This window comes from Brassica rapa, chromosome A05 (assembly GCF_000309985.2).
Source record: "Brassica rapa cultivar Chiifu-401-42 chromosome A05, CAAS_Brap_v3.01, whole genome shotgun sequence".
NCBI lineage: Eukaryota > Viridiplantae > Streptophyta > Magnoliopsida > Brassicales > Brassicaceae > Brassica > Brassica rapa.
Window position 1 is genome coordinate 20,832,058 of NC_024799.2, and position 14,928 is coordinate 20,846,985.

Consider the following 14,928-nt stretch of genomic DNA (forward strand, 5'->3'; position numbering starts at 1 on the left):
ATGGTTACATGAAACGAACCTAACCAAACCAAAGTGTGTCTGAAGATTGTTTTTGCTTCTCAAGAGTCAGAACAGGCTAAAAAACAAGTTGGGCTGGTTAATAATTATGGAGTTGTGGTTTTCACCCCCTCACACGTGTCTGCAGTATTTGCACGTGTCAAACCTGGTACATGTCAGTATATTAAAATTTCTTCCTTTCTTTTGTTTCTTTGATATAGTATCTGTTGTATTATGTGAAATTGTGAAGCCATAGTGTCATTATGTTAATGATAAACATGATAATGGCAACTTTTTCAATAAACTACTAGTATATGGTTTTTCTAGTAATGTAATAGTATGGGTTTATTGAAAAATGGATATGAATGTGTGTGTGACATTAATTACATGTCTAACTTCCAGAAAGAGAGAAAAGAAGGCAGCAGTTACTAAGCCGAGAAACGAACATCAGCTTCGAGTAAATCAAATTCTACAGTGTCCTCGGGCCAGGTGGCTTTGACCAAAATTATCCTCAAATTTATAAATTTCCCGTTCTACCCCCTCCCTTGACAAGTATCGATCATGTAACCAACACTTATCTTTTCTTAACTAATACGGTAAAGAGTCGTTATATAACGATTTGATTAGGATCTGAAGTTGTAATCCAATCAATATTTTTTCTTTGCATATTCACTAATAAAAGTATCATTTTCTTTCTATCATTCAAAAACGCAATTTATGTGATTTCAGGAAAATTTTCTCTTATAAAATTTATGTATAAGCAAAAATAATAATTGGGTTTTATGTGTAAATAATATATCAACCATCAGGCAAGTCACGAGAAAAAAAAATCCATCAGGCAAGTTTAACCAGTTATAAAAGGCCTAAAAAGGTTAGAGAAACCATTTTACCAACGATTTTCTTCTAGTTCATGGTTCTCTCTTCTCTCATTTTCTTACTCAGCTTCTTCCACAAAAGTTCTAATAAATAAATAATCAAGAAAAAATCACAATGGGAGATACCGCAGAAGACCAAGATGACCAAACTATGGTGGAAGCTGTCGGAGTCCCGAGCTTCTCGGAGCTTCTTATGTTGTCGGACGGGTTTCTCAGCTCCTCTGAAGACCACCACCGCGAAGTTAACGGTGGCGATGGTGGAGAAGACAGCTTCGGTTTTGTATTCTCCGGTACAAATGGGTCAAAAATGCTCTGTTTCAGCGGAGACTGTCAAAACGGCGACGAATCGCTCTTCCAAGAACCTTCTCTTCCTTCCGGAGTATCCGTTTCTGATCCTTCTTCATGCACTATTAACACTTGCAAGAACTCGAATGACACTTGTACTAACGAGAAATCAACTAAATCTTCAAACGTAAGGCTCTGATTTTTTATTCCTTTGCGTATTTTGGTAGAAAATAAGAAATAAAAATTGGTCTTGTGCATATCTGCATGCACAAAAATCACAATGTTTTATTTTTTCGATATTTTGTGCCTTTTTTTTTGACGACATGATATTTTGTGCCTTATCAAACGTTAAAAGATGATTCTTGTGTGCCTTTTCTCTGTTGTGAAGAAGAAGAGAACCGGGTCGGGTAATGGGCAAAACATGGATCATAACCAAAAACCAAGCAAGAAATGCAAGAAAAATCAGGATAAATCATCAGTTGGAATTGCAAAGGTGTGTCATTAGTAATTACATTTTTATGTTTTATAATGTTATACAAGTTTATCTTATAATTTGTTACAGTTCATATCTAATCAATACTTTAAAAATAGGTAAGGAAAGAAAGGTTAGGGGAAAGAATTGCAGCGTTGCAGCAACTGGTTTCTCCATACGGAAAGGTAATTTTTATTTCTACTCTATACTTCAATAATTAACATTTTCATACGTATTTCTTAAACGTAATGTTTGTTTAATTATATAAGCAAAGCACTTTCACCAAATAAGTGAAAACATTTTATAATATATATTAGTATTATTTAGTTTTCCAAAAGTTAAGAAGTCGCGATTTGGGGTATAGTGTAAACTGGCATCCTATGTGAAAATAAAAAAAGACATCAAAGACTATGAAACTTGGTCATAAACTAAAGTCGAGTTGTTTTTCTTTACTCTTTATTTTGGAGCAATGAACGATCATCATTACAGTTTACATTAGTTAATGATATTGTGTTCTTTTTTTAGAGGAATGAAAGAGAATGAGAATATAACAACACTCTACCCAAATAGTTGAACTTGACTTTTCCATTACTGATGTGAATCGAATGGGAAATAAATATCCATTTTTGTCACTCTGACAGACAGATGCAGCTTCTGTCTTGCATGAAGCGATGGGTTACATCAAATTCTTACAAGACCAGATCCAAGTCCTTTGCTCTCCTTACCTGATCAACTATTCTCTTGTAATTAGTCTCTATGATTTTCTATTTTATGTAAATTAAAAATTTGATTAATTTAATGATTTTCCGTCTGACTTGCCGGTGTTCAGGACGGTGGAGCTGTTACCGGAGATGTAATGCCAGGGAAGAAAGTGAGAGACTTGAGAAGCAGAGGATTATGCCTAGTACCTGTCTCGTCCACTGTACACGTTGAAAACTCTAATGGTGCTGATTTATGGTCACCTGCTACTGCTAGTATGGGTCACACTATGTCACCCTCTCAATGAATCAATGGATATTGGATTTACTTTTCTAGGCAGATATTATCATATAGTGTTTCTTTTTGATTTTTGTTCAATAACTACTATTTACAAAATTTCACCCATTTCTTTTTGTAATCTGAGGATCATCTGGGTGATCTATAAGAAAGAATCTGGTTGAACTTTCTTTAATGATTATAACACTAAATATTCAAATTCCAAGTTTTTTCTCAATGTTTCTCCAATCGCGCCTAGGAGTGGAACTGAGAGGCTAAGATTTACTCACGTTGTCACACATAACGCTGCTACCAAACTAGAACACTACTTCTGCGACGTGCAAAACGTTTTATTTTATTCCTTTTTTTTCTGAAGACAACGAATTGCTGAGCCAAGTCCACAATCCTGTGAAAGGTTTAGAGGCTTCTACGTTCAGTCTGGGTTCGAACTCCAGACTATGTAATTTTTTGCACATGACAAAAAATCCAGGTTTAAAGTTCCGGAGAGATCGTTTTATTAATACAAACTACAAAAATAAAACTTCATAAGGTAGAAGTAGTATTATCGGTTATCGAATCGTCTATGTAATATTTTTCATAAATGTAATATCATAATAAATCAGCGTTAAAAAATAGTCCATAAACCATCTAAACCAAAACTACATAATGTAAGCTTTCTAGGATATTTTTCCAGATGAACTAATAACACTTGGTTTTATTCCTACTTTCACAAAGCAATAACAAAGAAAAAGAAAAAGTTTTATGAAACAATCTTAATCCTGATGTTTGTCTAAACTTTAAAGATTTAAATCATGTTACCTGAGGCTTAAAATATTCAAAATGGGATTACACTTTAATTTACTTTTTTAATAAGGATTAAATTGTAAAAAGACAAGATTTTGAGGATAAATTGAAAATCAAAACTCACTTCAGTCGCCAGCGACAGATAATAATCTCACACTCCTTCGCCGTACGACCGTAGATTCTTCTTCGCCTTCTCTCCACTTCTTAACTCTTTCCCCCCTCTCTCTCTCTCCGGTCTTCGCCGATGGCGGTGTTACCAGTCGGCTCCCACTTCGCGCCGCCGCACAAACTGACGAAGAGACACACCGTCGCGACTCCATCCCCTATCTCTCTCTCAACCCGATTGCCTCAAAACGTCTCCTTTTCCAAACTCTCCGGAATAACAAACTCGAGGCTGTCCAGACACAGTGTTCTCGTGAGGGCAGAGGATAAGATCAGAGTCTCTTCTCTCGAGGAACCATCTCAACCACTCGATGAGTCAGAGCTTGAGGTTTGAATTTTCCTCATTATCATCTAACAAAAGTTCAATTTTTGACAAGTACCCATTTCCTCTTATCGATCAAACTAATCGAAAGTTTATTCCTTTACGTATGATTCCACAATCAGGACTTGCTTGACGCATCAGGATCATGTGACCCTATTTGCTCAGTTGATGAGCCTAGCTCGAGCTACTTCGAAGCGAATTATCAACCAAAGACGGATATAGTCAAAGCTCTTGCTATTCTCGCGGCTGCTCTCACAGGAACAGCTGCCATTAATCATTCATGGGTCGCTGCTAACCAGGATGTTGCTATGGCGTTGTTGTTTGGAATAGGATACGCTGGAATCATCTTTGAAGAGTCTTTAGCTTTTAATAAAAGTGGAGTGGGGCTTTTGATGGCTGTTAGTCTGTGGGTTGTGAGGGGCATAGGGGTAAGTAAGAATCTACATGAGTTTGAATATTCATTATTTGTTGGATATTTGAATTATATTCCTTGTGACAGGCTCCTTCAACTGAGATAGCTGTTGCAGAGCTTCAACATGCAACAGCTGAAGTAAGTGAGATTGTGTTTTTCATACTGGGGGCAATGACCATTGTGGAGATTGTTGATGCTCACCAAGGGTTTAAGCTGGTTACTGACAATATAACCACTCGGAAGCCAAAGACGCTTTTATGGGTGGTAGGATGATTTTTATCTCTCTAGCTTTGAATGTTATCTCTGTCTTCAAAGGGTTTACTCTTTAGTTGACTTGTGGTGTTGCAGGTCGGCTTTGTGACTTTTTTCCTCAGTTCGATTCTAGACAACCTGACCTCTACCATTGTCATGGTTTCTTTACTCAGGAAACTGGTTCCTCAATCTGAATACCGCAAGTATGAAAAACTTTCTTCCTTTATGCTTCTTTTAGTTAGTTTCTTGGTTAAGTTGTTCACAGTGAGGAACGTATTAGGTCTGTAGATATAGACCTCTTAAGATTCTGAAGGAAACATGTTTTAACCAATGGGCAGACTTCTAGGAGCTGTTGTGGTAATAGCAGCGAATGCAGGAGGAGCATGGACTCCAATTGGTGATGTTACTACAACTATGCTATGGATTCATGGTCAGATATCCACCTTGCCGACCATACAGGTTCTTCTTCTCTTCTGAGATTGTGACATAATGTGACCAGAGTACCTTTCTTCCTCAAGCACAACTGATTAGTCTAGGTTACAGGGCCTTTTCATACCTTCGGCCATATCTCTTGCTGTTCCGCTAGCCCTCATGTCCTTGAGCAGGTTATAAACTCTTTCTCCCATTCTCGAACAGAAACAGAAACTAGGCTTCAGTTGTCTCGTAAATGCAGAGTGATTGATTTGAGTTTGTTTTTTTTTTGTCTTCCTCAGTGAGGTAAACGAAAAGGGACAGGATTCATCAGATGTATTAGCTTCTGAAAAGATGGCTCCAAGAGGGAAGTTAGTGTTTGGAGTTGGCCTTGGAGCATTGGTTTTTGTTCCAGTCTTCAAAGCATTAACTGGACTGCCTCCTTACATGGGTATCTTGCTGGGTCTTGGAGTTCTTTGGGTCTTGACTGATGCCATCCACTACGGTGAATCAGAAAGACAAAAGCTCAAAGTACCTCAAGCCTTGTCTAGAATCGACACACAAGGCGCTTTGTTTTTCCTTGGCATCCTTTTATCCGTTAGCAGGTATAACTTAAATTAAACTAATCTTATGAACTAGAAAACCTTTTGTGATGTTGTTCTTTTTCTATTTTTCTTTCAGCCTTGAAGCAGCTGGGATCCTCAGGGAGATTGCAAACTACCTTGATGCTAATATACCAAACGTTGAGCTAATAGCTAGTGCAATAGGTGTTGTGTCTGCAATCATAGACAATGTTCCATTGGTTGCAGCGACCATGGGGATGTACGACCTCACATCCTTCCCTCAAGACTCCGAGTTTTGGCAGCTAGTTGCGTTCTGTGCCGGTACTGGTGGTTCAATGCTTATCATTGGTTCTGCTGCTGGTGTAGCTTTCATGGGGATGGAGAAAATTGATTTCTTTTGGTACTTCCGAAAGGTAAAACATACATTCTCTTTTTTTTTGCTTGTGTAAGACTGAATACTCTTAAGAGGCTCTGAGCAAGAAACTCTGTTTTTGTTTTCTCTATGCAGGTAAGTGGTTTTGCTTTTGCTGGTTATGCTGCTGGTATCGCGGCTTACTTGGCGATTCAAAGTGTTCATTTTTCGATCCCAACAACGGTGGCTCAGATCCCATTTCTCACTGGTTCGTAAGCTTGCATTGTTCCGTGTTTCTTCTCTATGAAAAGAAAAGAACAGTACAGAAGTGAAATCTCTTGCTGGCTGCAATAGTAAAAAAAACACATCACTTCGTCGACAACCAACTATGTTATTTGTTTCATATATACTCGGTTCTATCATTGCTTGACTAGTACATAATGAATCTCATCCAGTAAAATTTATGATTTTCTGAGGTTTTTATGTTTTATCTTTGGAAAGTGTAAGACTATAGTTTGAGGGAAACAAACTCTTCAATTTCAGAAATGTCTCCCATCTTTTTCAAAGTTTATTTGCTAGGTTGTTTCATTTACACTTCAACCACGTAGAAGTCCTCTTGAAGAAGCATACGTCACTTTCACGGCATATGTGATACTTCTTAATCAGTCAACTATAATCTTCAAGAAAAAGCAATTGTTATTGGACAATAACCACTCAAACTGTATTAGTGTTTTTATCTTTCTTGATTCTACTGCAACAACAATCCCACAAAGCATTCGTGTAAACTAAAAGACGAATAGTTCTCAGCCAAACGGAAAAACCCCCAGAAACTCTATGAACATAGAACAGAGGCTAAGAAGAACTTAATAAAAAAAAAAAAACCTAGAAAGCCAAATCAGAAAGAAATGAACAAAAAACTGTACTGCGATTCACTTTGATCCGCTGCTTGATCATCCTCTTAGAGCAAGCAATCCAGTAATGGGGCTCTTTCTTGTGTGTTACTTAGTCTTGTGAACAAATCAGCAGTTGTTTTCACCTTTAGCTACTGAAAAGAACAATGCAGCCGTTCAGTAAAACAGCAGTGAGAATAACTAAACCATCTTGGCCAAGTCATATGACCAGAAACGTTGTCAGATGATAAGGCTTTACTTACACTAACTACTGGTACTTCTTTTCTTTGCTTACGGGCATCATCGGAATCTTCATTGAGATACTGCGAATGACTTTAGAAGTCGAGTTCAGTTTATCGTCGATGTGGTCTTGGTACTTCTCGTACACAATAGGAACAGAAAGACTTAGAAGAATCCCTGTTATAGATAAACCAGTAACTCATATAAACTGAAAGATTATAACACTATACTCAAGGAAAAAAAAAGGTTAGACACTCACCAATGTAGACAAGAGTGAGGGAGTTGATTAACGTCCCCACATAGGATATCGCCCACAAGACCAGTGACATCTATTTAACAGCAAAAGCCAACACGAGAATGATTTAGACTATTACACAAGCAAAAACAAAAAGGATTTAAAAGAGAGAGTTCAGCCAAGTTATGAAAACTCAAAAGACTAAAGTATTAACCTGAAGAAGACGAATGGGATTTCTAGCAACGGTTATATCACTTGCAATTGACAACACACGATTGATCAAAACACGAATATCATCAGCAACCTTAACTACAAACTCCTCAGGGATCTCCATATTGGGAACTGGTGGTAGAGGTCTGAAACAAAATCATACATGAGTCAGTTTCTCATAGCATCGTTCCAATTCTTTTTTCAAATAGTGAAGCAGAAAGTCAATATTGTTACCGGTTGAGTAGGGAAGCAGACTTGGCCCATAGGAAGAGGATGGCAACAAGAAGAAGCAGAACGTTGGAGACGAAAGACAAGAGATTGTAACCAGCTCTCTCAAACAGAAACCAGAACACAGTAGAGGAGACTAGGACAATGACTGCACCAGTCCTGTTTCTCCACAGCAGTAAATCAGCAACTGCACACCAAAAAGGGAAAACTCAAAACTTCAAATTCAAGCTGTTGTGTTCTAAGGAGGCAACACACTATCTAAACGATTACTAATGTCTCTAAATTCGTCAAATTGTCAAAACGTATTCATAACTAATGATCCTCAGATGCGCAAAACAACCCAACTAAACCCTAGAGATAACCGATCAATCCAGAGTAATAAGCAAGAACGTTCTAATCGCAAAATCTCAAAGATTAACAATTGAATCGAGAGGCAAACTCGAAGAATCTCGATTAGACTCTGATGATAATCAGAAAGACGATTGGAATGGTAAAGGGAAAAAGACTCGCCTGAACCACCGCCCAGAGAGTTGTGAACAAAAACGCGTGATGAGGAAGAAGAAGAAGAAGCGGAATCGCCCATGGCGATTTATCAGTTAGGGTTGAGTTTTAAAGGCAAAAAGATCGAAGCTTTTGGATGAATTGTGCCTCTCTCTCTTTCTCTTTCTCTTTCTCTTTCTAAACCAGAGAGAGATCAAAGCTTCTTCCTTTACGCTTCCGCCACAAAGTTTAATTAAAAGGGGTTTTTTTATATTTAGTTTTCTCTTTTGGTTACCTTTCTAATTAAAAAAAAACAAAAGAAGCCTAAAGATTTCTTTTTTTTTTAATTTTATTATTTACAACTAAAATCACTTTGACCAATGTAGTTCTTAGAAGAGTAATTTACATAATGGGGCAGTTTATGACTTTTTATTACATCCTAGGACAGTTTATGCTACATGGGCAGTTTCTTGTGTGAAATGACATAATTTGCCCTCACAAAAGTGTAACCGTTCATGTTGTCTAGTTTCTTTTGCTTTTTCTGGTTTCTTTTGAATTTTGAAATTTGAAAGTGGTGGCCCACCACTTATAGATCCGACTACACAATTTTTATCTCACTTTATCTTCTTATTTGTTTTTACTTTAATTCTTAAATATCTCTAATTTTTTTTACAACATTACCTATAAATAATCATGGAGACGATACCAATATCCACACCGGAGAACTTGAGAGCGAGATGTCGACTCGTAAGAATTGGCATGTGAAGAACATAGTGGAAGGTAACTGTTTTCTTTGTTAACGAGGGTTTTGTTGTTTGAGTGGCAGGATGATGATTTTGTGTTTCAATTGTACAGAACCGGTGAAGGATAAAACGAGAAGCAACTGCCGGTGAGATTTTTATTGGCTTGTCTCTTTGTATGTTTTGCAGAGCCAACAGTTGTGGAAGAGGTTAATGAGCAATTTCCGGAAAGGCGGCGAACCGCTACCCAAGCAAAGTATAGTTTAATCTACTTATATTAATTTGGATTTTTTCGGATATGATTAGAGAATTGCTTATTTTAATATGATTACAAGCAGTAGAAGCTTTGTTGGTTATAAAGAAAAAAACTTGGTTATAGATGGTTATCTTGTTATCTTGTTGATAACATAGATGTTGATATTGTATTTCTTACATTGGCTATGTTTCATTCGTGTACATGTGTACACAATTTGTTTTGTATACAATATATCTCTAGTGTACACATGTACACATTATATATTGTTCGTGTACATGCAAACATTGTTTTAATGTTATTATTAAGGAAGTACAAACCCATAGGGCCAAAGACTTCCCCACCCCAGATCTTTCTTCCCAATCAAGCGCACCTAAAAAGAAAAGAAAACTGAAATTGAATAACTTTGATACATTTTTATTGCAAAAACTTCAACTATAATGAAAAACAACAAATTGAGGAAGACAACTATAAGCAATTTAGTTTACATTATACGAGTCATGAAGTTGCAGATGACAAAAAAAATACTTGCAGCGTTGATAAGATATCTATCATACCAGATTGTTTTTCTTATCATCACCATCATCAACAACATCACTATTGTCATCCTAGTCTTCTTCTTTAACACCTGCTTGAGGTTTAGATCCAAAGAGCCAAGATCAAAATCAATTTTCAATTAGCTATAATGTGTCTTTGGATATTCCATGTGGATACATGGTGGTGTACGTAGGCAGTGGTTTTTGGAGATTTGTCGTGCGTGTGTACGATAAAGTGTAATAGCATAGATGTGTACAATAAATAAAGAGATGTACACATGTACACTAAATAAGGATATTTACAAAGAGTGAGTGTTTCCTTGATATGTAGGAGACCAGTTGAGTTGAAGTAAAAAACTTAGGTGTGTATGGTTATTTTGTTGTAATGTAATGTGCATAACACTGATTTTTTTGATGTTTTGGTATGTTATTTATAGTTGTTTGTGTATCACATATTTGTGTACACCGTGGGATATGTACATGTGTACATCAAAAGTGAATCAATAGAATATGTGTACTTCTTCGTCGCTGTTAACAAGGGTGTGGTCGCAGGTGGTTGGGAGACAAAGGAGGGTTTAATGTAGTTGTACAAGGATTAAGTGTACACATGTATGAACATGCTTGTCAACAAGGGAAGTGTACACAGAATATAACACATGTTATTCCATGTTCATATACACAAATTATATCTCTTTAGAATATGTTTTATGTACTTACATAAGGATGCATCAAAATTTTGATGAAATCAATCAAATAAAAACTTAATGAATAACAACAATTTAACTGAATGAATAACGTCAATCATTAAGAAACTATTGTTGCAATCATTAGGTAGAATCCTGAAAATTTAGTTCATGTTGGTTGTGGAAGCTCGAGAAGATTTACTATGTCATAATTGAAAACATGTTAGACATTTATAATGACCTTGTCTAATAGGTTGAGTTAGATGGGATACATCCAGGGGATAATTGTGAATTACCAACGCCAAAAAGACAATAGACTTCGAAGATCCAATCTATAAACACACATATTCAATTTTGCTATCTCGTGCCGCAACTCATCTTTTGCTATGTTCTCAAGATCGTTTTTGTCCTCTGGAGCAGATGGAACATACCTATTTTTGGATGGTACAGAGCCACTAGAGAGATCTCCCGTCACTCGTTGAACAAGAAATAAAGAATGCATCGCAGCAGAGAAGTAGAGATGCGAAGTGTTTGGGTTTTCTCGTCATCTATCTCGTCATCTACATCGCTGTTCATCTACTTCTCCGTCGTCTTCAACGCACTGTCTTTATCGCCATCGTCGTCGCCGACGTCTACGTCACTATCGTCCACAACTTCTTCATCGTTTAGGTTTTTTCAAGTAAAAAAAGATACAAGCCAATAATTTTGTAAGAGATAAATATTGATCGTAGTGATATATTGTAGATCACTAGATACCAGTTTTTGGATTCTTCTGAGATAAAAATGAAAACAACGATGAAAGAGATAGATCTGGAAATTGTCTTAGTTATTTAGGAATAATATTGACCATTCGTGTTAAAAGTACAAATATAGATCTAATGGTTAAAAAATTAGACATATAAGAGTCTTGTCAAAATGTGGCAAAGTGAATCTTGGCCATCGATAGAAAGGAGAGATGTGTGGCTGAGATTGAATCCCGCCAATTGTCTAGTTTGGTTAGACATCAATTTATCTAAGAATAAACTAGATCAGTTAAGAATCAGCTAAAGGTTAGAGAAAAGTGTCTGTGTAGTAAAAAGTGACTTATTATGATATTAGAAAGATGAAAACTGACCCTGGATGTAATATTCTCTTCTTAGAATCAATTGTTCAAGATCCAAGTTCAGATTCTGAGTTTTGAGTTTGTTTTTTTTTTAATTTATGGATGATTTAACAACTCTTGAGTCATGAAGTTTGTAGTTATTTATTTTCTCTGTTTTATGTACTGTAACAAAACAATTATAATAAAGGTATAAAGGGTACCAGAAAATGATTAGCCACAATTATAATAAGAAGCCGAAACATTTCATCTTTTTTTCTCTTAAAAATCACTTTAAACATATGTAGTTCTTAGAATCAATTGTTCAAGATCCTATTCAGATTCTGAGTTTAGAGTTTTTTTTTCGAATTCATGGATTTAACAACTGTAGTTATTTATTTTCTGTTTTTTTTTCTCTCTCTGTGTTATGTACTGCAAGTCTGCAACAAAACAATTAGAATAATTCAGGGTACAAAAAAATGATTAGCCACAATGGTTCCAACTAACACACAAAAAAAAACAGAAACTTCTTTTTGTTTTGACAGAAAAAAAAAGAAACTTCAAATACATAAATATGCTCATATTAATATTTATTCTCTCTCTTTAAGTGAAAAAGACATGACATAAAGTTCACATTTGAAGCAAAAGTAAACATTAAATGATACACCAAAGCATTCGTTCAGAACCATTGAAAAACAAGACACCACAAACATATTAGGGCCCATATCACATTATTTAGTTACTCTTTCATTTTGTAGTTGTTGCAGCCTCCTCGACCAGATTGCTTCCAGCAACATCAACCACAAATCTGTAACGCACATCGTTCTTGTGAAGCCTCTCAAACGCAGTGTTGAGCTCATCAATCTTCACCACTTCAATTGTCGACGTAAGCCCTTTCTCCTTGCAGAAAGCTAACACTTCCTCTGTCTCTTTGATGCTCCCAATAAAGCTTCCTGATATCACTTTCCTCCCTATCATCAAAAACAAAAGAATCAAGACTTTGCTAGACAGACATCATTAATTTAAAACAAAACAAGAAATGCTAACCAAGAATGACGAGAGGGGTGATGAACTGAAGAGGAGTGTTAATAACACCCATGAGGATCAACTTCCCGTCGAGTTTAAGACAAGCCAAGTAAGGCTCCAGAGGGTGAAACACCGGTACGGTATCGATGATGTAGTCAAGAGAATCTGCGATCCTTTGCATCTCTGCTTGATCAGAGCTCACTACGTAGTCGTCAGCTCCTAGATGATCCATTGCTTCTTCTCTTTTCCTCTCTGACGAGCTTATCACCGTCACGTGATGTCCCATTGCTTTAGCTATCTTCACACCCATGTGCCCAACTCCTCCTAACCCTAGAATCCCTCCTCTGAGCCCGCTTGACATTAGACCGAAGTGGCTCAACGGACTGTACACAGTTACTCCCGCGCAGAGCAGCGGGGCAGCCTGTTCCACCGGCATACCTTCCGGGATCTTCACGACAAACCTTTATGAAACAAAGTTTGGGAAAAAATGAGATTACGTGTGGAGCAAGAAACACATGCTCTGTGTTTTCTTGTGAAACAAGAAACGTTTATTTGTTTGTGTGTGTGCTTACTTCTGATTGACGATCATAGTGTCAGCGAAGCCACCTTGAGTTGGTTTTCCGTCGGTGTAGACATCATTGTAACTCCAGATTCTCTTGTTACAGTACTGTTCAAGATCTGAGCTGCAGGGTTTGCAGCTACCGCAGCATCCTACGATAACGCCGACTCCGACCACATCTCCTACGGTGAACTTGCTCACATCTGATCCCACTTCAACCACTTCACCTACCACCTCGTGTCTGTATATCAAAATTCATTTTTAGTTGATTGGTTTTAGACAGTGAAGTGTGTGACAGGTTGTACTGTTAGGACTTTGGAGTTATCTCTAGCACGCATAGAAAATAACAAAGCTAGTCACAAGTGTATTATTTCGGTTACATGCAAACAAATTTTCACATAACTCCATAGAAAAAAGGACTTGGTTCCTTTCAAGATCTAAAACATATTGGTTATGATTGGGATCTAAACTTAAGTCAACAGATAACTATGGGATCCATTTTAACAGATGAAAAGAAAACTACAATTCATGGAAAAGATATTAACAGCATAAGCAAAAAGAAATGAGCATAGAATAGAAAAAGAGCAGAAAAATAAAAGAGAAAAAGAGGGTCAAAGAAGAAATTACCCAGGAACCATAGGATAATTGGACATTCCAAGATCATTTTTAATCTGGTGGATATCAGTATGGCAGATTCCACAGCATATAACCTTTATATACACATCATCTGGCCCTGTGCTCCTATTAACAAATCCAAGATTGTTTTCAACGAATAAACAAAATAAAAAAGTTCAATAACTCTTGAAGAGATAAGAACTATATTACTTCACTAAAAAAACCTCATAAAAGAAAAAGAGAACCCTTCATATAAAGAGAAAACAAGGAGTAGATAAAATAAAGAACCTCAAAGTGTAGGAGTAAGGAGAGAGAACACCAGAAGGATCTCTTGCAGCCCATCCTAAAGCCTTCTTTTCTCCACCTTCTACACTTCCCATTTTTCTATTTCTTTCTTGGTTTCTCTGACTTTTTTGTGTGGTTGTTGTTTATATTAGTCTTGCAGAGAAAACTGTTTTGAGAGATGTCTCTACGGACTAGGCACTTATTGGAATATGTATATATAGTGCAAAGTAAATGGGGAAGATAAAAAAGTTGTTCAATAATACCAAAGAAAAAAAGAAGAGTAAAATAGGAATATTATTTGATTTTTGGTGGGCATGCCCTTTTAATCAGTAATCTCGACCAACCAAACCTCTTATCTTTTTCTTTTCGGACCGGTGGTACAACCAAACTTCTTATATACAATACAAATTTACAACTCAAGAGTAATGAGTATGAATGGAGATAATCGAATCAAATGGAAGAAGTCTGGTTTAGTTTTTAAACGTTTTTTTTATAAAACCAAACGAAAATAAAAGGAGTAAATTAGTTTAATTTCAAACCAAGAAAGAAATCAAAATACACTCTTTTAAATATACTGATCTTCCATTACTAATAACACTTTGAAGATAGATGTAAATAAAATCTGGACCACAATAGTTGTTGAAACAGAGATATAAGCATCATAACACTGTGACAAAAAAAAAAAAGCATCATAACTAAATTTGGACATATATATATATTACAGAAACAAATATAAACTAAATGAGAAAGTTACATTAACTAATAAAACTAAATGAGAAAGAGATATGACACCAAAAGTTTAGGTGGATATTCTCTTTTCCTTATGCAATACACAACTAAATTAGCTTTTACTTTTAGTGGCGTTGCTGGACACATGTTTGCTAATATCTAATCTTATTCAAAGATAGATCTTTATATTCTTCATCAAACAGACCATATAACGTATTTACAGAGTTTTAATTGCTGCATTATTTTACAGATTTCCTAT

At 36.3% G+C, this 14,928-nt stretch overlaps 4 protein-coding genes across 6 annotated transcripts; 2 read left to right on the top strand and 2 right to left on the bottom strand.

The window, feature by feature from the left end:
* Positions 1 to 35: 35 nt before the first annotated feature.
* On the top strand, positions 36 to 2,824 carry LOC103869450 (transcription factor bHLH113). Of its 3 annotated transcripts, none has more exons than XM_009147532.3 (5): positions 36 to 1,344; positions 1,546 to 1,650; positions 1,749 to 1,814; positions 2,271 to 2,372; positions 2,459 to 2,824. In XM_009147532.3, the coding sequence occupies exons 1-5, from the start codon at positions 988 to 990 to the stop codon at positions 2,633 to 2,635; spliced, it is 807 nt and encodes a 268-aa protein (XP_009145780.1). In that variant the 5' UTR covers positions 36 to 987; the 3' UTR covers positions 2,636 to 2,824. The 3 variants fall into 3 exon arrangements, with proteins under 3 accessions (XP_009145780.1, XP_009145781.1, XP_009145782.1); XM_009147533.3 differs by having other exon boundaries at positions 1,549 to 1,650; XM_009147534.3 differs by lacking the exon at positions 2,271 to 2,372.
* Positions 2,825 to 3,529: 705 nt separating this feature from the next.
* Positions 3,530 to 6,421, top strand: LOC103869451 (sodium/proton antiporter 1). The gene is made up of 9 exons (XM_009147535.3): positions 3,530 to 3,898; positions 4,015 to 4,320; positions 4,392 to 4,568; positions 4,653 to 4,759; positions 4,895 to 5,015; positions 5,100 to 5,161; positions 5,270 to 5,572; positions 5,649 to 5,943; positions 6,039 to 6,421. Exons 1-9 carry the CDS (start codon positions 3,653 to 3,655, stop codon positions 6,156 to 6,158), a joined length of 1,737 nt encoding a protein of 578 aa, XP_009145783.1. The 5' UTR covers positions 3,530 to 3,652; the 3' UTR covers positions 6,159 to 6,421.
* A 168-nt stretch (positions 6,422 to 6,589) lies between these two features.
* LOC103869452 (reticulon-like protein B11) lies at positions 6,590 to 8,423 on the bottom strand. Its single transcript, XM_009147536.3, has 6 exons — positions 8,196 to 8,423; positions 7,692 to 7,872; positions 7,462 to 7,603; positions 7,272 to 7,341; positions 7,036 to 7,189; positions 6,590 to 6,927 (listed from the first exon to the last, which is right to left on the bottom strand). The coding sequence occupies exons 1-5, from the start codon at positions 8,266 to 8,268 to the stop codon at positions 7,041 to 7,043; spliced, it is 615 nt and encodes a 204-aa protein (XP_009145784.1). The 5' UTR covers positions 8,269 to 8,423; the 3' UTR covers positions 6,590 to 6,927; positions 7,036 to 7,040.
* A 3,550-nt stretch (positions 8,424 to 11,973) lies between these two features.
* LOC103869453 (cinnamyl alcohol dehydrogenase 4) lies at positions 11,974 to 14,199 on the bottom strand. Its single transcript, XM_009147537.3, has 5 exons — positions 13,944 to 14,199; positions 13,668 to 13,781; positions 13,054 to 13,281; positions 12,503 to 12,942; positions 11,974 to 12,426 (listed from the first exon to the last, which is right to left on the bottom strand). The coding sequence occupies exons 1-5, from the start codon at positions 14,033 to 14,035 to the stop codon at positions 12,203 to 12,205; spliced, it is 1,098 nt and encodes a 365-aa protein (XP_009145785.1). The 5' UTR covers positions 14,036 to 14,199; the 3' UTR covers positions 11,974 to 12,202.
* Positions 14,200 to 14,928: the final 729 nt, after the last annotated feature.